The sequence below is a fragment of the Puma concolor genome, chromosome A2 (genome assembly GCF_028749965.1).
Source record: "Puma concolor isolate L17-30 chromosome A2, mPumCon1.1.hap2, whole genome shotgun sequence".
Classification (NCBI taxonomy): Eukaryota; Metazoa; Chordata; class Mammalia; order Carnivora; family Felidae; genus Puma; species Puma concolor.
In genome coordinates, this window is record NC_141668.1 from 18,666,131 (window position 1) to 18,693,870 (window position 27,740).

Consider the following 27,740-nt stretch of genomic DNA (forward strand, 5'->3'; position numbering starts at 1 on the left):
TCAAAAGGTGCTTATGACAAGTTCTTAAATAGCAGGACATTTCTGGTGTAGAGTATTATACATTCATTTGCTGAATGGCTAAAAACATTTTTCATATCTGGAGACCAAAAAGTCCAGATTATTACTCTTAATTAACAATGCTAATTAAGGGTGCCTGGGTGGCTCAGTCAGTTGAGCGTCCAACTTCGGCTCAGGTCATGATCTCATGGTTTGTGAGTTCGAGCCTCGCGTCGGGCTCTGTGCTGACAGCTCGGAGCTTGCAGCCTGCTTTGGATTCTGTGGCTCCATCTCTGTCTGCCCCTCCCCCACCTGTACTCTGTCTCTCAAAAATAAATACATGTTAAAAAAAATTTTTTTAAATGCTAATTTTATTTTAGAAAGTGGGATTTATCAATATTTTAAATAGGCATTACCTTTGACCAAGAAATTCTACCTCTTGGAATTTATTCAAGAAAAACTTCACATTAGTACAAAAAGATATAGGTACACTATTGATGAGGGTTTAGACTGGCAGAAAGCCATTTGGTAGGAGCTTTTTTCTTTTTTTTTTCATAGAGCACTCACACAAGTGGGTGAGGGTTATAGGGAGAGGGAGCAAGAGAATCTTAAGCGGGCTCCATGCTGAGTGTGAGGCTAGTTCTCACAACTGTGAGATCATGACATGAGCTGAAATCGAGAGTCAGATGCTCAACTGACTGAGCCGCCCAGGTGCTTCTGGTAGAATCTATTAAAATAAAAATGCGCATAGTCTTTCACATGGAAATTTTACCATGAAGCATTCTTGAAAAATACAAAGGCATATAACAGAACATTTGATGCAGCATATTTGTGACAGTAAAAATTAGAAACAACAGGGGCGCCTGGGTGGCGCAGTCGGTTAAGCGTCCGACTTCAGCCAGGTCACGATCTCGCGGTCCGTGAGTTCGAGCCCCGCATCAGGCTCTGGGCTGATGGCTCAGAGCCTGGAGCCTGTTTCCGATTCTGTCTCCCTCTCTCTCTGCCCCACCCCCGTTCATGCTCTGTCTCTCTCTGTCCCAAAAATAAATAAACGTTCAAAAAAAAAAAAAAAATTAGAAACAATGGAAGTGTGTATGAATAATGCAAATGATTAAATAAACATTACTTCCGTATTACAGAACGGAGACATCTGAAAAGATTCAACTAGATATGCATCGTGATGCTCTGCAAAGGGGAGAAAGACATGTACACGCTATGTACAGCAGACTGTTCAGTGGGACCAGAGAAAGAGAGGGAATTAAAAACGCATACAAGCTAAAGTGGTATTTGAGGGTTTTTTTTTTTACAGTACTCATGTACTATCGTCTTAATTTTAAAAACTACACATTCTTCCTCGACTTCACATAAGTGCTTTCATGATTCCATAAAGACTCATTTATTACAGCTTTACTTAGCCAAAAGACGGAAAACGGGTTTTTTTTTTTTAACTTAATCTCTACAACAGAATCTCTAAAAATCTCTGAGACAGAAAAGATTAGAAATCTATCTGGTTCTACCTGCTTCTAATGTGTCTGGTTCATCTGGTCTCTGGGCGATCTGTAAGTAATACAACAAAGAGCCGTACAGGTGTGTCCTCACTCGCTGGAATCCGCCACCTAAGGAGATACAGAGTACAAACCCTGTTTCAAATGAAAGTTAAAACAAACACAAAAGGTGTGATTTGTAAGAAATTTAGATGAAAAAACCTGTCTTCAAAATGAAGTCTAACAGTTTCTTCAATATGATGTGAAGCGAAGAGTCTCCAATAGAAGCAAAACCCACCACCGGGTTCTCTGCTGGAGAAGGTGACGTGAACGAGCTATCGAGCATAAAAGCGTAATGGGTCTCTCCGGGTCCCAAGACTAATGGTTGCTTCTGTTCAGTGCGAACGGCTTGGCTTAGGTGAGCAGTCAAGGTGAACACAGCACCTGCTACCACTGGCATTAACTCCTGCGCTGCTTCATCATCTAGTATCTTAAAGCAGAAAGACAAATCAGCTACAGTCATTAACAGGTTTTATATACCCTGAGCTTTCACCTACCATTAAGAATATAAGAATGGAATGTCATTGATCAAAGAAAATAAAAGCTAATATATAGAAAAATTTAAATATGATACTGGTAACGTGTGTTCTTAACCAGAAGGGATTCCTATCAGGATTCCTTAGAGAGGTCTTTAATGTAAATTCACACAAGTGGTCACCCACCAGAGTGTCCCATTCAGTATGTCCGGGGTGGGATCCATCCGTGTATTTTTAAAAAGCTCGCTACGTAATTGTGATACATACTTTGGTTGAGAGCCATTACTGTACAGAAGACTTTCTCAAGGATCGCCTTAACACTGGCAATACACAACTCTATTTATTCCTAACATAAAAGGGGAAAAAAAGGATGGTGGGAAACTGTGTTTTTAAGTAGTATATAAAGATCTATTCAGCAATACTGGAAGTAACTAGGAAGTAAGGAAGTTCAGGAAGCAATTTAGGAAGTACATTACCTTATCATGCACATCTTGTAAGATATCACGGATAATCAGTTGCCGATCCTCTGCCTGAATGAGGTCCTGGGGACAAGCTGTCAGTATAATCTCCACCAGCTGCCTCCATGACTCCAGCACGTGCCGTTTTGCATGAAGACACTGCAGCAGCTTGTTTCTTCCTACCACATACTGAAGTATAGTGCTGATTTCCTAAAGCCACAGAAATTGGATCACAAGGTTAACAAATGGGCAGATAATATCTTTTACCAAAAGGGTCCGATTTTAACTTTATCTTTTTTAGTAATCTCTACACCCAATGTGGGGCTCCAACTCACGTCCCTGAAATCCAGAGTCGCACGCTCCATCAACTGAGCCAGCCAGGCACCCCAACAGAGTCCTATTTTTCAAGAGTTATTTATTCTGTCAGTTAACCTGAACACATCTGTAGTATATTTAGGAAACCTTCCACATGCATGCCAGTCAGCAGAGGTGGTAGGGGTTTTTTAACCCCATTTTCTTTGTAGTATCTACTTACACTTACTCTAGAGCACTGGAATTGCCTAAAACTCAAGTTCAAGGGCATGTCTCCCTGACATATCTTTTATTTCTTTGCTTCTTGCTTTGGCCTAGCCACCTGTGTTTCCATGTGTGTGGTTCTTCTCACCTGACCTCTAACCCACTGCTCCCCACCTGTGATGAAAAACCACTCTCTCTTCCCTCACCGACAGAGAACAAGGGAAGTCTAATACACAATATGGACAGGTTGCAAATCCTAAACTAGCCTAGCAGAAAAAAAAACGTTACTTACTCTGGCATCCAGATATTAACTTCAGTTCAGTTTACAAGTTTTAAAGTCAAAAATGGAAGATTCCATTAAGGTTTAATTTCAAGTAGTTTACTAACTGATGAACTACAAGTCAATTTACAGTTTTGTCTTCTAACTGGCAGTTAAATAGGTAGAAGATTCAAACTAACAAGTTCTCAATAGGGCTTACCTCCATCAGGAGAGGTCTCTGTCCTATGGCTGCCATACCCTGGAGGGCATTTACTTCAGCTACAAGGACTCTATGAAGAAGCTACAGAATTGAGAAAAGAGTGAAAAATCAGACCATTTCAGAATAATAACCTCTAGCAATTACTATAAACTGCCTTAGTGGAAACAGTGTTGGATACCTCTATATATAATCTATAAGTGACTCTGTTCGGTCTCCAGTCAAAAACATTAGGTGTCCCTCACATTACTGAGTGGGACCAAGGAGCCTCTGTGGCAGGTAAGTTAGCGCAAATGCCCTTGGATATCTTCTTCCTATTAGTGAGACCATTACCAGTTACCTGGTAGAGAGTAAAACCATTCCATAGCTAGGTGGCATGACTACTATCAGGAAGGTGATGGGGAACCTTTTAAAGAGGTAAAGCTAGTGTCGCCTATTCTGTTTCATTTCCCTGCTGTTAGAAAAGTGAAAACCACAGTCTAATAAACCAATACCCTTATCAGAAAACAACTGCATGGTTCTCTTTTTGTCTGAGGACTCAAAGTCTAAACCACTTGATACTGCATACACTTTAAAACAATCCTTACCTTGACGTTGCAGACTGTCTGTCCCCGTAAATTCTTGTGTTCACAGTTAGCAATAACTTGCTCGATCTGGGCCCGATCAAAGAAATCCAACTGCAAAGGCTCAGGGATCTCCTGACTGAAGTCAATCGAGTCAAGAATGCTTAGAATCTTTCGACGTACTAGAAAAAATAGAAAGTGGTTCGATTTTATTTGGGACGGTGAGGAGAAGAGCAAACCGTTGTACTCAGCTCACTCTCAAAGATAGTGCTAGGTTCAATAAAGGGAGTTGAGGGGGTACCTGGGGGGCTCAGTCGGTTAAGCGTCCAACTCTTCATTTTGGCTCAGGTCATGATCTCACGGTAGTGAGATCGAGCCCCGAGTCAGGCTCTGTGCTGAGCATGGAGCCTGCTTGGGATTCGCTCTCTCTCCCTCTCTATCTGTCCTCCCAGCTTACACTCGCACTTTCTCTCTCAAAACAAATAAATCAACGTTGTGGGGGGGGGGGGGGGGGAAAGAAAGAAAGGATGTTAAGCCCAGAAATGGAAAACTGTGTTGAAATCTAAATGTGATTTTATTTCTAATACATCCATTTGCAAAAACATTTTTTCCCATTCATTCATCCTAGTTATAAAAAAGTTATTTTTGAATGACAACTAATCCTTTCTATAGCTCTTCTATACCAGTTCAGAATTTGCAGATACAGGTGTCATAATTATCTCTTCAAATTTAAGCAATTTAATATATACCTATAAATTTATTATAGATTCAAAGGGTTTTACCTTTTGTAGCAGTGTCAAAGTGAAGGAACCCAGAGACAGACCTATTTTCATCTTCTATTCCTCCTTCACCATCTGTTAGAGCATCAATAATAACAGATCAGGAAAAACAACAACATACTCATAAAATTTATTTGGAAATAACAAGGTATTTTTTTTTCTAGATCACTGTTGCTAGGTCAGAGAGCCCTCTGCAAATGGATAATTGAAATGCAAAGATGATGAGAACTTACCAACATTCATCTAATTCTTTCTGTCCCCAGGAGATCCACTTCACAATTGTAAAGAGGATAATCAGAACTCCCAAAGAGGCAAGACCCATTCCCACCAATGCGATGATTAGAAAAGCTTATGTTTAATTTGCATGTATAACACACGTTAAAATACCTTGGGTCATCCTGGCTCAGTGTGGCAAACTCCACTGAATATTTGAATATAGCAGAACGCGGATGCTTCAAACAATAATCAAATAGCAATTATGGGATGAATTTAAAAGTTTTGCGTTTTAAGGAAAAAAATTTCTAAAGACAGAAAGAACTTGTTTAGCCTACAATCACATGCTAAGCGCAAGACTGCAGCGCATGCCTTCACACGGACCAGTCAGCAGCACAAGAGAACAAATGGCAACATGTACACACTCACCTGAGTACGGTCTCACAGGCATGTCGTCCAGTAAGAGATGTAGGAGCCTCTGGGTATGTGACCGCTGACGATTCAGAGAAGTTACCCGTAGTTCTATTGAGGCAGTCTTCATTAGCCATGACATCTGGTTCAGCATAGACATTTCATACTCTGCAAGTTAAATACATGAGTTTAGTTTCCTAGAGTATAATAACAGGATCATAACAGATCTAAATTCCTTAACTCGTCAGATATTTGCTCACGTAAGTAACATACTCCACAATTTATGAAACTTGGCATCATAATAATTTATCACCCTGGAAGAAAATTAAAAAAGCAAAAACAGATGCTAAGAGAAAAAAAATAAGCACGTCCATGTCTATAAAGATGAGCCAAAGCAAATGAAGAACAAAAGAGAATCAATTTTCCATTACCAGGATAATTTCACACTTATCTATAAAATTCTAAGTCTGTCCTACTTTGACATTAACACAGACTTCATACTTAAAAACAAACACTAATTCTCAAATATATAACTTGTAAAAAAAAAAAAAAAACGCCCTTATATGCAGTTTGACTTTTATTTCATAAAACAAATACCCAATGCATAATTTTATGATCTCTCTTAAGATAATCCAGGACATGTGATTTCACATATAATTAGGGTTGGTCTTCGCAGCATAGCAGCCGCAGCCCTGCGCTACCCTACAGCTGTGGGCCTCAGAAAGGGCTACAAGGTGACCAAGAGCATGAGAAAGCTGAGGCACAGCCACCAAGGGCACCTCACCAAGCACTCCAAGCTCACATGGGACATGAACTGAGAGGTGTGTGGCTTCACCCCACAAAAGCAATGTAGTGTGCAGCTGCTCAAAGTCTCCAAGGGCAGGGGGGCTCTCAAGTTCATCAAGAAAAGGGCAAGGACATGCATCAGCACCAAGAAGAGGAGAAGAACTTGGCACATCCTGGCAGCCGTGAGCGAAGGGGCTGTCGCGAAGGACTGAGCCCCTCCCCACTCTGTGCACACTGAAACGCTTCCAGAAACAAAACCAAAAATGAAACCTAAAATCAGGACTGGGAATCACTTATACAAGTTTCTGACTCCACTATTTTTAATATGCCTGATTTAAAGTCCTAAATTCTAACAGTATAAACATAAAACACACCAAATAGTACTACAACCACCACCCCTACCACCACAGTAACAGGCAAAACTCGTTTTTTTTTTTTTAAAACTAGGTTGATTTTTAAAAGACAGATACAGTAAGAGACAAAGCATTAACTTTTCTTTCTAATTAGGTATAAAGGAGGGTTGCTTAAAAAGCTTATAATATAAACAGATCTTAGAATTAAAAATAAGACATGCTTATTATGAAAATGAAGCGAAAAATGTTTGTCATTAGATAATTCCCAAAGTTCTCTCATTTCATCACTCTAAAACGTGGATTAGAAGCAGATAATTACTAGTAATAAAAATTTATTATGAAATCCGTGAGCTTACACTTCCCAGAACATAAATAAAATACAAAAAAAAAAAAAAAAAAAAAACCTTAAAAAAAACTCCATGGACTGTAACTGTCTAGATATAAATCGAATTCAGAAAATTGTTACAAAATGATCAGAAAGAAAATTATATAAAGCAGAATCCTATAAAAGAGAGGTAGCCTGGGATTGCGTTGGTTAGGTCAATAAACTCAGTTATTTCCACTATACTTAGCTTTCTATTTCTCATTTCAAGATCTCAAGTGGTTTCAATACGTACACAAGAAACAAAAGGAAAACAAGACATTTTAATTAAACACCGTCACTCAAAAAATCTAAATTTCCAGAATCTTCTCAGATAAATATTTTCTTATCTCTTCAACACAATTTAAATATTTTATTTGGTAGTATAAGGATCAAATTCCATCCCTGACAAGCTATTTTTAAATAACTTTATGCCAGCAGCTAGAACATGAGGCTTCTCAGTGACAAATTACAAAAGCAACCCAAAATAACGAAAAAAGCAAAGTAACAAAATGAAACGGAATTCCACAAATACTGTAACTGCTACCCTGAATGTTATATAAATAAAATCACATAGACTTCACAAATTAGTTATAACAATATGGGAAAATAATGTCCTACCTTTGTTAGAAAAAGGTAAATGTTGCAACTGTGAAAATAAGAAATCCTGGCTGGTTCTCAAGTACCTCATAGTAGGACCAGATGTATCAGAGCACGCACACAACTGATATATCACCTAAAGAGTTAAAATGAAGTAAAAAAATCCACAAATCATTTCTTTTGTGTTATAAATTGTAAGTTAAAAGGTGAACTTAGATTTACTAAACAGAAGCTAAGACCCATCAATAACTTAAGAAAAATGGATAAACACAGATGCTCAGTTATAAGCAATCATTAGCACCCCAACTCAAGAATACAGATTGGAATAGTGCTGATGACATTATTATACAACTCATGTTTAAGTCAACCTCAGTACGTTTATTAATACATATAGTTAATTTTAAAAGTATAGTAAAATAGTTAAGTATTTTAACTATTACTAATAACAAATCACTTGGAAGTAACTTCTAAAAAATTTTTTTAGCGTTTTAATTCACTTTTTGAGAGGCAGAGAGAGACAGAGCACGAGCAGAGGGGCAGAGAGAGAGGAAGACACAGAATCTGAAGCAGGCTCCAGGCTCCATTCTTTTTGATCCGACGCGTAGTACAGAGCCCAAAGCAGGGCTCGAACCACGAGCCGTGAGATAATGACATGAGCCAACATCGGCCACTTAACTGACTGAGCCAACCAGGCACCCAGGAAACAACTTCTAAAAACCATACTTAATTTAGTTGAACCTTAGGAAGGTAATAAACTTACCAGGATTGAAGTAATCAAAAAAATTACAAAGAAATCCAGATTCAACTAAATAACAAATATAAACTCTAAATTAAATAAAAATTTAGCAGAAAATAATAGAATTGGGGATAAAGGCTTGCTTTTGTATAAATATAAGAAATACCTATTAGATATATAAAACTTTCCATTAGGTATATGAGTATCATATACCTAAATAGATAAAAGGGCAAAAAACATTTGAGAGGAAGGAAAAAATATATAGCCTACCATCAAAAATTGTCCATCCTTTTTAGTGATAAAAAAATTAAGGGGCATGGCTTAGTCCATTAAGTGTCTGACTTTGGCTCAGGTGATTATCTCAGTTTATAGGTTCAAGCCCCTCTTCGGGCTCTCTGCTGTCAGCACAGAACCTGCTTTCGATCCTCTGTCCCTCTCTTTCTCTGCCCCTCCCCTGCTTGCACTCCCTCCCTCTCTTTCTCTCTCAAAAATAAATAAACATTAAAAATAAAAATTAAGGCCTCACTGGCTCAGTCAGTAGGGACTGCAACTCTTAATTTCGGAGTCACATGAGTTTAAGCCCCACATTGGGTATGGATCGTACTTAAAATAAATAAATACATACATACATACATACATACACACATACACACACACATAAATACATAAATACATAAATAAATAAACACTCAGTCAATAAGGCAGGCCTCTTAATGTAAACAGCAAAATTTTTAACTATAAAAAGCAAATCCTGGAGTGCCTGGGAGGCTCAGTTGGTTAAGCATCAACTTCAGCTCAGGTCACGATCTCACGGTTCATGAGTTCGAGCCCCACATCAGGCTCTCTGCCGTCAGTGAAAAGCCTGCTTCAGATCCTCTGTCCCCGCCCCCCTCTTTCTTGCCCCTCTCCCACTCATGCTCTCTCTCTCAAAAATAAATAAAACTTAAAAAAGCAAATCCTAGTATTTGGCAAAGTGGTAGTGAAAACTTTCATTTGTGAAAGATTGATTTTATACATACTTATTAGATGCTTTCCATGTAAAAGGAATTTTAAATTCATCTGTTATTGGCACTACTTAATGCATACTATAATTGTCAAGATTACTTGCAAATTAAAATCTGAAGTCATGGGGCACCTGGCTATTTAATTATCAGTCAATGAAAATGTCGGGACAGAGGCTTACAGGGTTCTAACCTATGTTTTCTCTGGGAGCAATGGTTCAATATTCACCAATTCAGTGTTCACTGTCAATTTATAAAACCAGTAATGACAATCAACTGCAAAACCATGTCTGAAATTATATTCTTTTTTTAAATGTTTATTTATGTATTTTGAAAGAAAGAGAGAGAACGAGTGGGAAAGGGGCAGAGAGAGAGCGGGAGAGAGAGAATCCCAAGCAGGCTCTGCACTGTCAGCACATAGCCCGGCATGGGGCTCGAACTCACGAACTGAGATAATGACCTGAGCCAAAACCAAGAGTTGGACACTTAACTGACTGAGCCACCAAGGCACCTCTGGAATTATATTCTTAAAATAAACAAAAAACAACAAAAGTAACTAAAGGTGTTTGTTAGAGCAAAGTAAAAACTTGAATATAATGTACAGAAAGTTCATACAGAGAGGGGGAAAGGACACAAAACTGTCAGCTGAATGTAACTATACAAACAGGTATACACAAGGAAGAAAGATAAGAACACAAAGTAAAAACTTAAATAGTTCTACTGTAGATGCATGTTGTCTTTCAAATAGCTTTGACATTATTTTTGATACTCTATTAACAAATAAAAATTTGATAAGCTGATAATGAACGTCTTCAAACAAAACAAAATCAGTCAATCGTATCAGATGATCAGTTAAGAAGATACAAGAATAGAGGCTCAAAGATGTGGGACGAGTAATATATCAGAGGAAGGACACAGAAAAGGAGTTCCCAAAGCACTACTAGCCATTTTACAAGCATGTGCCTAAGAACCTCCCTAGTTCCCAAGACCAGGCAAGAGAAATGTCCATCCTGAGAGGAGAGAGCACAGGTCTAGGCTCAATCTCAACTTCTGCACCCAGAAAGTCGCATACTGCCGGGAGAGGAAGGTATCAGTAAGGTCCAAACTAGTTCCCTTTGCTACAATCAGAGTTATCTAAACTCACAAGCTCTTCAAAGTTTGAATTTTTTTTCTGAAGCAGAGTGAAGTATAAATCTATAGGTGAAGGAAGCATCTTTCATGAAAAATGGAGCAGTGCCTCATTAAAATGCAGATTCTGACTCAGCGGCCTGGAGTGGGGCCTGAGATTCTGCTCTAACAAGCTCCCAGGAGTGCTGCTGCTGAGGCTGGACCACGCTTGGAGTAGCAAAGTCACAGAGCATATGTAATAAGCTGGCAGACTGCTGGTACAGACATGCTTCCTTTGGCTAGTACAGTGTATTAAAAACCAGAGAATCTGGCAAACCGGGACCCACAAGCTGACATGGTGAAAACTAGCAGTGCACGTGCTTCCCGGTCTGCCAGATCCTCCTCCTCCTCCTCCCTCTCCCAACCTTTTTGTCTTACATCTGGCTTCATTCACTTACTTCACCTGTCTAACTCCTTTAGCCTAGATGATTAAGCTTATCGACTACTTCTATCTAAATATGTCGAATTCTGTAATGCTGTTAAAATGTACATCAAGTTGATTCCCCCATTAAGGAAGAATTCATTTTGATTCTAGTACTTACAGTGAAGGGCTGTCTGGACAACCAGAAGATAGAAGAAAATAGAAGGGAATTACAAAAAGAGAAACAGGAGAATAAAGAAAAACGTCCAGCTCGCTATAGGTCAACGATGCCTTTCTTATGGCAATGTAAACCAAGGCGCTACTAAAATTGAGAAATTAGTCGCATCCTATAAAGCCTAGTTCTTAAAACACCAAATGAATGAAACAAGAAATAATCATAAGTGAACACAAGCAAAGCAGAGGTTCTCATCCTAGTTTAAACAACTGGACTTTCCACCACCCTACATCTAGCTCCAGAGCTGCAGGATTCACATGGTTCTTAAAAAGCGCTTTCGGGGGCACCTGGGTGGCAGTTAATAGTCAGTTAAGCTAACAGGTAATAGTCAGTTAAGTGTCTAACTCTTGGTTTCGGCTCAGGTCATGATCTCACGGTTCGTAAGTTTGCGCCCCATTTTGGGCTCTGTGCTGGTAGTGAGGAGTGTGCTTGGGATTTTCTCTCTCTCTCTAGGTCTCTGCCCCTCCCACTCTCTCTCTCTCTCTCTCAAAATAAACTTAAAAAAAAAAAAAAAAAGGACTTTCATCCACATCTTACATTCTCAGTTAAGCCTCATAACAACCCACTGCACAAACTAAAAAACTCAGCAGAAGTTTTGTGACATGCCCAAGGTGATTTAGCTAACTAACTAGCTAAATCACAGAGATGAGAATCAGAGGTCTTCTGAGCCAAATCCACTGCTGTCTTCACCAAAAAGAAACAACATGCAACAGAACCACTGGAAACTTTCTACACTAGCAGGTCAAAATCCACCTCGAATTTTCTCTCATTTTTCAAGTGAGCAACACATAGGACCTGTAGATCTACAGGATCTGGGGGTCTCTGTTTTAGGGATTTAATCTATATATGAAAGACAAGGCAAACTACCAGATAAACTCATTTCAACTCAAGTCTTATTGTTATACTTCTGCATCTGTGATATATTCAAGCATCTAGTTAAATTTCTTCTACTGAGTGCTATGAAATGCAGCCTTCTATATACCTGGTAACATAGCTCAGCGAGTTGAGGAGATTCTCTCACTGCCACTGGACCTGTTCTCCCTTCAGTTCCTTTCTCCAAGATGTTTAAAATGGCATGAAGGCATGTTCGAGGGCAACCTAAGACTCCTACGTGAAACCAAAAAGAAATTCAACTTTTAAATTTCTGCATTAAGACATTAAAATACCTTTAGAAAAGTTAAATTCCATAAACATATGTTCTATTGTAAACACCCTTTCAAATACGGACACCGAAAATTAATAAATGCTAATTTTCCAAGGCTTAATTTGTCCAGACTTTGTCTAAGTCCTAAAGATTGACCTACCACATGACCTCTCACTTTCAGTGAATTATCCCATGAGTCCAGAACTCAATGAATGATCACTTAGCTAAACAAATACGACAAGAAAGAAATGTCTGTGTGTCTTATGGCTGTACCTGGATCCTGTAGGTTTGTGGTACTGACAGGCTTCTTCAATTCAAAGCCCAACAGGTAGAGAGCAAGATTGGGTGGATTGCGCTCCAGAGAGGTTATGAGAAGATTCAAGATGTGGATTCTTGTTTCCTGACGGATTCCAGCTAGTTTCTTCTCAAGTTCTGATCCTTCATGTGGAAACCCACAAAACAAAATTACAAAACAAAACAAAAATCAACATAAACCACATTTAAATATATATAGCTTGCATTCCAAACCTCCATGTTTTTCTTCAAGTTTACCTCATTAGCCATCACAGTGAGTTCACATTTGTTGAAGAGGTTTCCACAAAACCTTACAGGTTTGTACCAGCAGATTTCCAAACTTCTCTATCATCGCCAATAGACAGTTAACAGTTTTCTTTATATTAAGTATTTATATAAAGTGAAAAATGAATACATTAATATAAGACATACCCTCTTCTGGGGCGCCTGCATGGCTCAGTCGGTTAAGCGTCCGACTTCAGCTCAGGTCATAATCTCATAGTTCGTGAGCCTGAGGCATGCGTCGGGCTCTGTGCTGACAGCTCAGAGCCTGGAGCCTGCTTTGGATTCTGTTTCTCCCTCTCTCTCTCTCTGCCCCTCACCCACTCACACTCTGTCTCTGTCTCTCTCTCTCTCAAAAATATACAAACATTTAAAAAATTAAAAGAAAGAATGAAAGAAATACATACCCTCTTCTAGACGTACAAATTCTTCTGTGTCTTCACTATCCAAACATTCCACAAATCCAGCCATCAACTTCTGACTTACACTCTGGAGTCATATAAAGATTTGTTAAAAGACAAATTTATAAAGTTCTTTAATAATGTGAGAGAAACTATGATAAATGTGATATACATTCACAAACATTTGTCTCTAAAGAAAAAAGGCAAATCTCTAAAGTATTTAGGTTTCAGTTACACTTTTAATAGGAAACTCAGTTCCTGAAATAGTAGTAAGATAGCTCTTTATAGAAATAATTGAAAAAACAAAATTTTCTTTAAATGTTTATTTATTGTGAGGGAGAGAGAGAGAGTGCCAGCAAAAGTTGGGGGGGGGGGGGGGAGAGAGAGAGAGAGAGAAAGAGAGAGAGACGGAGGGAGGGAGAGAGAGAGAATCCCAACACAGGGCTCGATGTCACAGGCGTGAGATCATGACCCGAGCTAAAATCAAGAGTCAGATGCTTAACCAACTGAGCCACTCAGGTGCCCCAAGAAACAAAATTTTTAACACTTTCTCGGTTTCAAAACTTGCTTCCCCAATTTTCTTTCCCAAAGAATTAAATCAGTTTTTATTTTTATTTTTTTTTTCATTTTTTTTTCCAATGTTTTTATTTACTTTTGAAGGAGAGAGAGACAGAGCATGAGCAGGGGAGGAGCAGAGAGAGAGGGAGACATAGAATTTGAAGCAGGCTCCAGGCTCTAAGCCATCAGCACAGAGCCTGATGTGGGGCTCAAACCCACGAACTGTGAGATCATGACCTGAGCCGAAGTCAGACGCTCAACTGACCAAGCCACCCAGGCGCCCCTCAAATCAGTTTTTTTAAAAAAAAATACATTAAATTGCCATCTCATGACCTCTTCATTTATATACCCAATGGTATGGGATCTTAACTAAAATAAAATATAAAATTCTCATCTTCTCTCTTTACAAACGTTTTGCCTGTCACCAGTTTTATGTTTCTGGGCTGAGAGATTAGATACTACTTAATCTCCTCGAGGAATATAGCAGGATGTTAAAACTGGTCATAATAATTCATACTCAAATGTATATGAGTGAGGGGCACCTTGGCTGACTCGGTTAAGCATGCAACTTCAGCTCAGGTCATGATCTCACGGTTTGTGAGTTCGAGCCCCGCGTCGGGCTCTGTGCTGATAGCTCACAGCCTAGGACCTGCTTCGGATTCTGTGTCTCCCTCTCTCTCTCTGCCCCTCCCCTGCTCATGCTCTGTCTCTGTCAAAAATAAATGAACATTAAAAACATTTTTTTAATATGAGTGAGCTGAGAACCTCACCTACTACATCCCCTATCATGTAGTTTTCAAGAACCTCATCCAAAGGCCAGATTAGACATCAATATTTTACTATAAACAGTGGTTCTCAACCTGGGTGGTACTGACACTCCAGATGGCACTTTGGGAAATATGTGACGCCAGGGGCACCTGGATAGCTCAGTGGGTTAAATGCCCAACTCTTGATTTCAGCTCAGGTCACAATCTCATGGTTTGAGTTCAAGCCCCATATTGGACTCTGTGCTGACAGAGCAGAGCCTGCTTGGGATTCTCTCTCTCTGCCCCTTCCCTGCTCATACTCTTTCTCAAAATAAATAAATAAACTCAAAAAAAGACAAAAAGAAATATGTGAGAGCCTTCTGAGTTGTCACAACCAGAGTTTACTACTGACAGACAGTAGTAAAGATTGTAGTAAAGCATCTAGGGATGCTAAGAGACTTGCAATATGAGCAAGAGTGACACAGAAAATGAAGATCTGTCCCATCCAAAATGCCAGAGTAGTCCCTATTTTAAAACACTGCGAAGGAAGACACAACAAAATATAACTAGCTAAAAGCAGTGGTTTCTAACATGAAGATACAATGGGACAAACGCCTATAAAGAGGGAAAAAAAGCAGCAGATTCCCCAATAGTAGCTATTCAGCGACCTATTCGGAATAGAAAGGGACTATAAATTGGATTAAATGAACATCTGAAAACTGTCTATAGTGCAATAGCCAATGGAGTGACACAAGTGTAAGTCACCAGAAAGCCACAGAAGTAGACAACTCAACAGTGAGAAACACTGAGAATTGCAGAGGCTCCCTCAGATTGTACCCAACTGACAGAGGGAGAAACAACAGATGCAAAATACAAGCAGAAGCTGCACTTACAAACCTCATCACTTCAACTGCTCTATTAGAGGAGCAACAGTCCCGCTACGCCCTCCTGTCCACGCGCGACAGCACAGACAGCACAATCACACACTACAGCCTGTGCACTGTCACTGCGGATGGCGACATCCGCAAACACAAATCACAGCCCAGTTGATGAACAGGTTTCACCGTCATATATAAATCTACTTACTCTCACAGAACTGTTTCATAAACAAGAATATGATTCCTCTAATAGACAACTGTGACTTCCATACGTACTCAGAATGACCCAAAAGAAGTAACAACATGGGGTGTCTGGGTGGCTCGGTCGGTGAAGCATCCGACTTCGGCTGAGGTCGTATCTCACAGTTTGTGAGTTCGGGCCCCGCATCAGGCTCTCTGCTGTCAGCATGGAGCCTGCTTCAGATCCTCTGTCCCCGTCTCTCTCTGTTCCCTCCCTCTCCCTCTCTCTCTCTCAAAAAATAAATAAACATTAAGAAATAACAAGAACATCAATTACCTGGTCATGTGTGAAATCTCCAACCAATTTTATCTGAATATTGGAGTTACAAGAGATACAGCAGAGGATCTTGGCACTTTCAAAAGCCAATTCGGGATTAGTATTGCCATGATATAGGTATCTTTAAAACAAGAAAACATTTGAGGAACAATGTGACACAACTTTTGGCTTTTAAAACACTCTTCTCAACAAAGAACATATAGAATCAGGGTCGTAGAGCACTCTTGGGTAAATTAGACAATGACTTCCATTCTAACTAGATACAGTCTATTATGGGTTGAACTGCATTCCTCCAAAATTCAATCGCTGATACTGAACCCAAAGTGAACTTTTGGAAACAGGGTCTTTGTAGACACAGTCAGTCAAGTTAACGTGAAGTCATTAGGGAAAACCCTGGTCCAACGACTGCTGTCCTTATTAAAAGGGGGAATTTGGAATAGATACGCACACAAGGAGAACACCATGTGAAACTGAAGACAGTAATCGGGGTGATGTCTCTGTAAGTCACAAAACAAACAGTGCCAAGCAAGCCACTGGAAGCTAGGACATATACAGTGAGAAGTTTGCTCCCTAGCCTTGTCCTCCAAACACCCAGTCTCCCTACAGGAGACAAATAGTACCAAAGTAATGTCATTTTATACTTAGAAATGTTTAGGAACAGAATCCATTAAGGAAGAAGAAAAAGGAATTGTAAAGGTCAGAGAAATTAAAATCAGAGGGGCTAAGGAAGGTAAGAACAAAACGAGCCCCACTTACCCCACTCGCCAAGTGATGAATGAGAGATCGGATCAGATTTGGAAATCAAAGGTAGAATGCCCACGTGATTTTATTTAGACATTTTTCTACCTACAAATGTAACTTACCTGGCAATATTCACCACATTATCGGCCTTCTTAGTTCTGGGATTGATTCCCTGTAATAGCTGTTCTAAAGGAGAGACTATTAGAGCTAGCTGACTCTCTCTTAGAAGATCCATAAAGAGATTTTCCTTTTGCAGAGTAAGATTGAGAAGGGCAAGGCAGTGCTGCACTGCTTTCTCCAGATGCTTCTTCCCTAGAAAAAATTACAAAGAAAATTAGAAAGTTCTACATGAATCTTAAAAACACATAGTTCTTAGGAAAACAAGCTAAAGGACAAATTCTGGACTCAAAAAGCCCTCAGAAGGTCACTTACAGCAGCAACTTCATAAAACTGTTCACTCGAGCAATTCACAGTAATTTGGTAACTCAAGATTCTTTGTATGCAATGGCCTCTCGTCATTTTCCCTGATCTCTTCCTTGATTATTTAAAGCAATGGTTCTCGGATGGGGGTGATTTAGGCCCCAGAAGACACCTGGCAAGGTCTGGAGATACTTTTGGTTGTCACAACTGGGAAAGCACTACAGGGATCTAGTGGGTAGAGCCTACAAAGCACAGGACGGCCCCCACAACAAAGATTTTTATCTTTGAATGTCAGTGTGAATGGTGCCAAGACCTAGTAAGCGATTTAGGGTGATACATGCTCATTGCAGAAAACGTGCAAATAAAGAAACTGAGAATTTGAACAAGGATCACCCATAAACCCACCATTCAAATTTAAAATACATGGGCTCTCGAGCCAAACTGCCTAAATTCAAATCACAGCCCTAAAACTTGCTGCAGATAAAGATGCAAAACCTCTCTCTTACACAATTTCCTTATTTACAAACTGGAAGTAATAACATCTACCACAAAGGGCTTTTGTACAGATTAAATGTGTTAAATGTGCTCTTAACAGCACCAAGTACATACGAAGCACTCAATAAACCATGATAATTAGCAGTAATAATGATATTAAGTGAAATTTATCAAACACTGTATCAGGCACGATAGTAAGTGCCTTGACAAATACCATATGGACAAGAAACAAAAAGTGCATTAGATTTAAATGTAAGCACATTAGAGACATCAAAGTGAAAGAAAGATCATTATAATTACCTATAAAAGACCATGTAATGAAACACAGTTCTACTGACAGTCTCTGTACTTTACTTACTCTTTCACTTTTAATATACTTTGCTTGTATGACTCACTGAAACCACCACTGTGGATATAGAGAATCTTACAGTAAAAAAGGACTTCAAAAATCATCTCTTTCAAACCTCCATTTATAAAAAAAGAAAATATCAAAACTGTTTTCAAGACGTTAAGACATTCAGGCACACACCAGGGAAAGGGGCATAGGTATCCAGCTGCTTAACGCCTTCCTCCAGCAAACTAAGAGCAAGCTCCAACGTTGGTGACTCATTCAGAAGATGATACATCAGACTAAATCCTGGTGGTTTGTAGGCTATGATTTCTTCTCCTAAATAGAACATAACACAGTCCAGGAGATGGTCAGTTAGTATTTTTGTCATACCCTTGATTTATATGAAATATATGAGACTTGTAAATTAAATGGCATCTAAACGGGCTACTTTCAATTTAGAGACAATGGCACAAACTGTACACAGTGGTAATTCCCAAAGGGCTGATTTGCTCATAGTAGTTAGTTACCTATGTTAACTCCTTAAAGGATCTATAACGAGGTGTTCTTTCTTTCATTCAGCAAAATTCAGCAAAATTTTACTTTATTTTCTCTTGCTCAGAACAATTAAAATAACTAAGACAATGTAACAAAAAAAGATTATATCCCAACTTAATTCATTAACTTAGAAATAATCTGTATCTTATATATATAAGTTGTAAATAGCTTTATCAATAGTTAACAGCATACTTGGAAGTGATAAATTACCTTGTAATTCCACAAACTGGTCTACAAAATCTTCAAGTTGAGGCTCATAATCTCTGAGCAATTTATAAAACACTTCCAAAACAACCTCAGCAACTTCCCACTATAGAAAGAGACAAATATTACAGTAATGATAAAACAGTCCAAGGTGACGGCCTTATTAAGCTTTTCATTCCTCCCACTTTTCTCCAGAACATGACTGAAGTCCCTTCTCCAAAGTGTCAAATATTTCATATTTTCTCTAAAATTCTCAGGTTGTAAAGGGGCCGAGAAATCATCTAACCGCCCTTATATCACAAAGAAAGCTAATGAAGCTCAGAGCATGAATAACTTCCCCAAACCATAAAGCTTGGTAGCAAACATGCTGGAAATTAAGCCCTAGACTTCTATTCCCAGACCAGTATTCTATCTTATATGACTCTAGCCAAACAAGTTAAGAAGACTCAAGGGACGCTTGCCCCTAATGGACCCATTAATATCTTTTTGTTAAAAATAGTTTTTTAAGGGGCACCTGGGTGGCTCAGTTGGGTAAGTATCCAGCTTTGGCTCGGGTCATGATCTCATGGTCTGTGAGTTCGAGCTCCGCATCTGGCTCTGTGCTGACAGCTCAGAGCCTGGAGCCTGCTTCTGATTCTGTGTCTCCCTTTTTCTCTGCCCCTCCCCTGCTTGTGCTCTTTCTCTCTCTCTCTCTCAAAAATAAATGTTAAAAAAAATGATTTTTAAAAGGTATGTGACGAGGAAAAATATTTATGTCAAAGGAAAAACATGTATAATAGTATAGATGGCAAAATTAAAACTTTGTTCTAAAAACAATTCCACTGCAAAGAATTTATTAAGGCTGAGGCTGGTAACTGTAGTTAGGGTGGTTTTTTAAATTATTATTTTAAAATAATTTCCACTACACATAATTTTATCAAGGCTGAGTCTAGGAATTAGGATTATACAGTGATTTTTTTTATTATTATTTTTAAATTATCCACCTATCTATATTTTCCAAAAACTTCAAGATCACTTATTTAAGTAAAAAAGGCTTATTATCACCACATAATGAATGATTTTAGGATTTATAAATATATATATACTAGCTCTATGTCTATGTTATTTATCTCAATGTAAAGCACTGTTTTAGTGAGAAGCTAATGTTCTAAAATACAGTGACAGAAGTTAAACCTGAAGAAGACTTTCAAGTGAAAAGAATCCATGAAGTTGAGGAAAAATGCCTGAGGGTAAATATGTTGGGGTGGAACTGAAATCAGTGGTAACTAGGGGAAACAGCAGCACTGGAAGGGTCCAGATGCATGAATGAAAAACAGTAACCCCTGGCAAGAACATGGCTGACTCAAGATCTAAACCCTGAGGTCATAATGACCTTTTTAAGAAAAGGCAAATAAGGTACTTGAGACAAGTGTGAAAACGTATCAGAGCATTTTGCTGAAGAGGTCACAATTGCCAGCATCCATTATTCAGCATCTGAAATGCCTTTTATTAACAAGGCATGGCTGCTGTCATTGTTTTCATCCAATAAGGAAATAGATGTTAAAGAGGTAATTTTAGGACTTAAATGTACACCTCTCCCAGTATTTATTTATTTTTTTTTTTTTTAAATTTTTTTTTTTCAACGTTTATTCATTTTTGGGACAGAGAGAGACAGAGCATGAACGGGGGAGGGGCAGAGAGAGAGGGAGACACAGAATCGGAAAGAGGCTCCAGGCTCTGAGCCATCAGCCCAGAGCCCGACGCGGGGCTCGAACTCCCGGACCGCGAGATCGTGACCTGGCTGAAGTCGGACGCTTAACCGACTGCGCCACCTAGGCGCCCCATCCCAGTATTTATTTTAACTGAGAAGCAAAAATCATAAAACAACAGACAAAAAATGAGTTTCAGTTATTTGGGACTAAGTATTAGAAACAAACTGTGTCTCGGGCGCCTGGGTGGCGCAGTCGGTTGAGCGTCCGACTTCAGCCAGGTCACGATCTCGCAGTCTGTGAGTTCGAGCCCCGCGTCGGGCTCTGGGCTGATGGCTCAGAGCCTGGAGCCTGTTTCCGATTCTGTGTCTCCCTCTCTCTCTGCCCCTCCCCCATTCATGCTCTGTCTCTCTCTGTCCCAAAAATAAATAAATGTTGAAAAAAAAAAAAATTAAAAAAAAAAAAAAGAAACAAACTGTGTCCAATGAAAGGGTAATAATGAATACGTACACCATGCTACATACAAGTAATGATTATGCAATCAATGAAGAGATGGTTTTCAAAGAATCTTTGATGGCATGAAAAAGTGTTCATGATACTGTATTTAGTGGCCAAAAAGAGATACAAACGAATGCTAACTATCTCAATTTAAGTGCGCGCACACGTGTGTGTGTGTGTGTGTGTGTGTGTGTGTGTGGATATACGTATATATGGATATACGTATATATGATATACGTATATATGGATATACGTATATGGATATATATATATATGAAGAAGGATACGTTATCCTTCCTTTGGCAACAGGATTATGGATAATATAATTTCTTCTTACATTTTTCTATAGTTTCCTAATTGTCCCAAATTAGCACAAAATTATTTTTATAATCACTAATATAACAACAAATAAACCCAACAGGTTCAAAAATAGCAAACTATAAAGTAGAAATGTCCCTACAAGATACGTCCAAGCGTATTCTGCGAGGCAATAAACATTATAGACTAAGTGAATTACGTCAGAACCTGAAAGGGTCTCTTACATAGCTTAGTGGTTATGAGCTTGAATCTGGAATCAGAGTCCTAGGTTCAAATCTTGGTTCTGGACCTTAGGCAAGTTCCTTAACCTTGCTAAGCATCCATCTGTAAAATGGGAATGTTCACAGTACCTGCCTCACAGTAATAATGGACTTACGTAAGATAATATATACAGTAAGTTCAGTTGCGAGTGTGTCGCAACCAGAGGAAATACGTATGTAAATGTCAGTGCTCCCTCAGCCTCCATCCCTGGCAAACATAACTGACAGATATACGTCTTCCTATCATGACAAGGCTCCATAATCCAGAAGTGCTACTAATCAAGAGAAATTGGTGTGCAAGTTTCAACTTATCTCAATCTCTAAACTAAATCACCTCAATAAAGGATGATATGTTTCCAACTGACAAAGGTGTGACATTTTTGGTTCAATTTTGGTCAAAATGTGTTCAGTTAAGGATCTGAGTAACTATGAATTTGTATCAATTGAATTACCGTCACTAAAAAGTCAGTGCTTTGGTTTTAGTGCCCAAATTCATTTTTTTTAATGCACATAAACTAATCAGATCACGGACATCTCTGTGTTAAAACTATGAATTTTACTGATTGCCAAAAGCTAAAATGAATTTACAGCATCTCATACCTTTAATAAGAGAAAAAGCAGCAATAAACGAGTAAGGAGAAAATAGGTTTTCTCCGTATATTACCTTTTCAGCTGCTCTCCGGTAAGCTCTTGTGCGGAATCGGAGAAACACAGAATCTCTGAGGAACTGCAAATAAGGGTCAAAGCCAGGGGGCCTCAGGCCAGCACCTAAATTAGAAGGAAATGAGCTCTCCACCAGGGTACTAATAAGCTGGCAAAAGGCCCGAGTCAACGGGTATTCTTCACACCGGGATTCTATTTCATTTAGTTCAACCTTCCAAAAGAAAAAATAAAGAAAATTTAGTAATATGAAACCATCAGCTATAAAGTACACAACATTTTGCAGACATTGACTCACTAGTATTGAGCTAGTCATCATAATTATCATCACACCAAAAGATACGTTATCTCACCATTTTTCATTTAGAGGAAAAGACACCAAAGTATCATATAAATTGAATTAATCAGATGGAAGAATTTCAAATTCCCATGTATTGTTCCCAGGTGTGAATTAAAAATAGAAATCTTCTATGCTTCTTTTTGAAAAAGAGAGGGGGAGTGTAGAGAGAGAAGCAAAGAAACTAAAACAAGTAAATTCTCACTTCAGGTTGACCCAAATAATCCAATTAAACTGGGTTCAATGCAAACTTTCAGTTTGGGTGGCTGCCGTAGAACATCCTTTCCCAACTCTGAAACCTGAAGTATTTTGCTTCCTCTCAGGAAAAATGTCATGTCCATTTCAACACCGACCAGACAACACTTCAAATGAAAACATATTAAACTTGAAAATTATAAGGAACCTCACAGGGTATAAGAATACTTTTTGTTAACTTTCATCATGTGAATGTACGAGTAGAGCATTTAAACTCAAAGGAAAACTTTACCTCGATACCAATCGCTTGCCTCTGGCTTGGAACCCTTACGGTCTGCAGTATCTTAAAATAATAAGAATGAGATGTTAGAAGCATTCCCTACTCCTCAATGAAAAGCAGTGACTCTGTAATATAAACAGTCATATTCACACCCACAGGTGTGTGTATCTTATGATGCTAATCACAGAGGACAATTGAGAAGTCTCTGATGGACTTTCATCAGCAACTGTGCAGGGTTCAGGTAGAAGCTCCAATTATTTGGGCTTCAGAAAACTGATGGTTTCTAAGTGCACATGAGATGTATTTTCAGCAAATTTCCTGAGATATTCCAGGAATGAATCTTAAGAGGATTTATGGGACAAAAATCTCACCAGTGTTCAAGACCAGCCCTACTATTAGCACCAGAAAACCAATAATTAAATTTGTCAAGAACAGGTTTGAACAGGTTTCTTATGTGGGCAAAAGTTTTGAGTTTAAGCTGTTCCGACCTGACCTTGCTAGGAACATAGAGCAGTATATGGTATAGTTAATTACGCTTAATGTCATGTTACTTGACATTCTTACAAGTTGAAAATATACTATCAGGCAGCAGCCTTTAAAAAGAAGTCTTGTTCTAAGGATAGAAATGTCTAAACCCACTCATATTGCATTTTCATTATAAAGGAGCAGTATAAGCACTTAGGACATGAAGTACTGACACACTTTTAAATGCAAAAATGAAGCATTAATACTAAACCAAAAGTGACTCAGCCTCTCGGTTCATACCAGCTCCCTTCATTACATCTTCAGGACACAGGTATCATTACATCTTCAGGACACAGGTTAGAAAATAACTAGAATATCTTACTGCTTCAAAACAAAGTTACAATCACCGGCACCTGTATGTTGTAGTGTTTTTTAGACAAACACATATTCCATCTCACCATTTTCCTAGAGTTATTTCTGTAAAGCACATCATTAGTCTCCTTTTTAAATTTAGCATATACATTGAATAACTACACCTTCACAGAAAAATGCCAATACGCTTTACGTCTAAAGAAAGTTGAAAGAGAGATTCTTCATTCTTCTCGTGTGGGACAGGAGGACACAGACGAAGCAAAAAAGAAAAGCGGATGTTCCCCACATTTAATGAGTACAAATAATGCCTGAAGGCTCTTATCCTCCTGGTCTCAAAGACGAGTTGAGGAATTCTGTCCATTTATTAATTTCTCACAGACACTGAAAAACAAAGTCTTAAGAGAAGAACCCATCTCCAGTAACCTAGTGAAGCTGTCAACTGATCCAAGAGAAAAACCCAAGGTGGCTCGTTTCTGATGCTATGCTCAGTACTATAGTCATAACTGTCTAACTGGGAAGGTCATGGTATACTGTGAGTTGCGAACTGGATGCTCTTGCTTCTGCCACAGTATCAAGCCTCACTTTCCAAACTGTAATAAATAAGAGAGTTTGTAATACTACCTGAGTGTATTCCAACGACTGCCAGAGGGAAGCAGCAATTTCAGGAGATTTTCCAAAAGCTGCAAGGGTCTTGAGCAGCTCTGCTTTTAGAACAGGGGGAATGCTGCATTGCAGGAGTCCCAGGATCACCACAACCGGGGTCCACTGAGGATGCTCACAGAGTGCCAGACGAGCATTTTCACTCTGGGAATTGAACACAAAAAGAACAAGGACTTTCCATTTTTTAAAGCTAAGAAAAATGACCAGCAATAATCTAAACTGCTAGCACTTATACCGAGTATTCAAAGCCCTAATACATACTAAAACAAAGAGAAGCTTATGGCTTATGTGTGAAGTCTATCAGTGGATCATATCAGATTACTGCTCAGTCAATGTAAAGAAGAGGGGAGAAACAGCCTTTTACAATTCCTTTTATAGCTCTAAGCGTGGAAAATAATACATATGAGATAAATGGTCGGCCAGGGTCACATAAATCTTAACCTAAGCACTGTCAATCCTGCCTGAAACAATGTAATATATTTTTTACTATATGAATAAATGTCATTTCAATTTTTGAGAAAAAAATGAAGATATATATGGTATCAAATACCATTCCGTTTTAATTCAATAAGAAGTAATTACTATCTTCATGTTTTAATGTTTAATAATGTTAATCCTGGAAAAACTAAAAGGCCCTATTCCTATCTTCAAGACAGAATGTCTACACAACTTTGCTCTAGGGTATAAGAGAAACAAGTAGAAGAGATTTCTGAGCAGAGAAATTATATAATGAAACTAATGTTTCTTATGAAGACTAATTTGGGGGGCTCCTGGGTGGTCCAGTTGGTTAAGCATCTGACTCTTGATTCTGGCTCAGGTCATGGTCCCCCCGGTTGTTGAGACTGAGTCCCGAGTCAGGCTCTACACTAGCAGCACAGAGCCTACTTGGGATTTTCTCTCTCTCTCTTTCTCTCTCTCTCTCTCCCTCTCTTCCTCCCGCCACCCCGCCCATCCCCTGTTTGCACATGCTCTCTCTCTCTCAACATAAATAAACATTTTAAAAAAATTTAAAGACTAATTTGGCAGTAGCAGGTGAGATGGTTTGGTGTAAGGAGAGAATAAAAGAGTAATTCAGTAAATAACTTTTCTTTTTCATTAAAAATATTCTTGGGGTGCCTGGGTGGGTCAGTCAGTTAAGTGTCACACTTCGGCTCAGGTCATGATCTCATGGTAAGTGAGTTCAAACCCTGTGTCCGCCTCTGTGCTGATGGCTCAGAGCCTGGAGCCTGCTTCAGATTCTGTGTCTCCCTCTCTCTGCCCCTCCCCCCACTCTCTGTGTCTCTCTCTCTCTCTCTCTCAAAAATGAATAAACATTAAAAATAATGATAATAAAAAATTTCTTGGGGCAGGGCACCTAGGTAGCTCAGTTGGTTGAGTGTCTGACTCTTGATTTTGGCGCAAGTCATGACCTCATGGTCATGGGATCCAGTACTGCAATGGGCTCGGTGCTGAGCATGGAGCCTGCTTAAGATTTTCTCTCTCTCTCTCTCTCTCTCTCTCTCTCTCTCTCTCCCCCCCCTCCGTCCCCTCCCCTGCTCTCTCTTTCTCTCAAACTAAAAATTTTTTAAAGTAAAAATTGAAAAAAAATTCTTGGGGCACCTGCGTGGCTCAGTCGGTTGAATGTCCAACTGTTGATATAGCTCAGGTCAAGAACCTAGGGTCATGGGATTGAGCCCCACATCAGGCTTTGTGCTCAGTGTGGAGCCTGCTTAATATTCTCTCAATGTCTCTGTCTCTGTCTCTCTCCCCTTCTGCCCCCTCCCCTGCTTGCGCTTTCTAAAATTAAAAAAAAAAAAAAAAATTTTTTTTAAATATTCTTTACGCATAGATACACACCAACAAATATCTACGCTAGGGAACCTTCTAGAAGGATGTGAATCCAAACACTGATTCTTATTTGCCCTTCTATTTTCTTTCAGGCACATGCTATTTATTGTTTTCACATTAGCTGACGGCAATAAGTAGAGCTACCGTCACATCCTCTGAAGGTAAAGAAACACAGAACCTAAAAACAGAATTCTGTGTGCAAAACTCATCACTTATAAACTTCAAGCATTTCACAAATGTCTGGGATCCTCTTAAAATGCCCCCGTGCCAGAAAACAAATAAAATTACACTCTCACATACTGTGGATGATAATTACCCAAGTAATGATGGTGGATGTGAGCTGTAAAAAGGCAATGAGTCCATCCTGCTCCTTCTGGGTGATGCCACGTGAAGGAAGGTGACGGTACTGGACACTATCTGCACTTGGAAGATCCTTCCGGAGATGCTCATGGTAAAGCATTAAGGAGTGAAAGAAATGTTCCCAGGAAACAGGACTGCCACCTGTTCCCTGAATATTTTCAACTGTAAAGAAAGACAGCATAAAATTTTCTTTCAAAAATGTCTATGCATTTGCTTGGAAATGGAGGGAGAAAATAAACTGAAAACAATAAACTGTGCCTTTATCCTAGATATAAGCAGAGTATGTTGTCTTGTCTAGAATAAGCAGTGTGTTGAAAATGGGGTAGAATCCATCTGTGAGCTGAGTCTCTGGATTGATTTTTCTTCAGGGCTAAGAACAGGTAGTACCCAGGCACATGCAAAGGTAAATTACTTGGATGTCAGTTACCTATTTTAAATCCATAAGAGTTCTCTGTGTTGTCCTGTGACTACACGGGGCTCCTTTCCCCAACAGCTAATTCCCAAACGTGAGCTTAAATTCCCACAGACAGAGATAAGGACAGTCTAGATTTGTAATTTACACTACTCCACTACATACCAAGCACAGGACAAGATAAGCAGGCCTTGACAGAGTAGCCAAAACACTGGCCTTGGAGCTAGGCAGAGCTCAATTCCAATCATGGGACCTACCAAGCAGATGTTTAATAACTATTTCTTTCTCTTCTCTTTTCCAGTGTTTCAATTTAACCAGACTCAAGTCTGAAAATTAAGTGAGGAAATTGGGAGAGGGTTGACAGAGAAACTGTAAGAAGGGAAATTTAGAAAACAAGTACTTATGAATTAAAAAAAACCAAAATCATATGGCAAGGGTATATAGTATACGTTGAATACCAGATGTGTTCTTGAAGTTTTTATATATTAATTCTGATTTCTTAAACTGAATTGTATTTAACAAAGTCAATGGTAAAACTCCCCAACCTATGAGACCATAATTAAGGCATCACTATGCATAAAGCTCCCAAGGTACTTCTTTCCCATTATTATAAAAATAATTTATACACCTAGTAAAACTTAGTACAAGTAACCAATATTCTTTAACAGGCAGGGGAATAGTGAGTTCAAGAATGTCATGGGGCACCTGGGTGGTTCAGCTGGTTAAGCGTCCAACTCTTAATTTTGGCTCAGGTCATGATCTCACAGTTCGTGAGATTGAGCTCCATGTCAGGCTCCATGCTCACAGCA

At 39.0% G+C, this 27,740-nt stretch overlaps 1 protein-coding gene across 1 annotated transcript in view; it reads right to left on the reverse strand.

The window, feature by feature from the left end:
* The window catches only part of NUP205 (nucleoporin 205), an 86,139-nt gene that overhangs the window by 30,781 nt on the left and 27,618 nt on the right, over positions 1-27,740 (reverse strand). The window contains exons 12-30 of the mRNA XM_025929641.2: positions 26,476-26,681; positions 24,294-24,476; positions 22,848-22,898; positions 22,028-22,237; positions 18,606-18,705; positions 18,039-18,176; positions 16,717-16,906; positions 15,854-15,974; positions 13,161-13,242; positions 12,451-12,615; positions 12,016-12,140; positions 7,555-7,669; positions 5,452-5,601; positions 4,813-4,884; positions 4,055-4,212; positions 3,471-3,551; positions 2,494-2,685; positions 1,704-1,971; positions 1,515-1,613 (exon numbers count right to left, since the gene is read on the reverse strand). Of these exons, the coding sequence (XP_025785426.1) occupies positions 1,515-1,613; positions 1,704-1,971; positions 2,494-2,685; positions 3,471-3,551; positions 4,055-4,212; positions 4,813-4,884; positions 5,452-5,601; positions 7,555-7,669; positions 12,016-12,140; positions 12,451-12,615; positions 13,161-13,242; positions 15,854-15,974; positions 16,717-16,906; positions 18,039-18,176; positions 18,606-18,705; positions 22,028-22,237; positions 22,848-22,898; positions 24,294-24,476; positions 26,476-26,681 (2,706 nt within the window). The remainder of the gene's footprint in view (positions 1-1,514; positions 1,614-1,703; positions 1,972-2,493; positions 2,686-3,470; positions 3,552-4,054; positions 4,213-4,812; positions 4,885-5,451; positions 5,602-7,554; positions 7,670-12,015; positions 12,141-12,450; positions 12,616-13,160; positions 13,243-15,853; positions 15,975-16,716; positions 16,907-18,038; positions 18,177-18,605; positions 18,706-22,027; positions 22,238-22,847; positions 22,899-24,293; positions 24,477-26,475; positions 26,682-27,740) is intronic.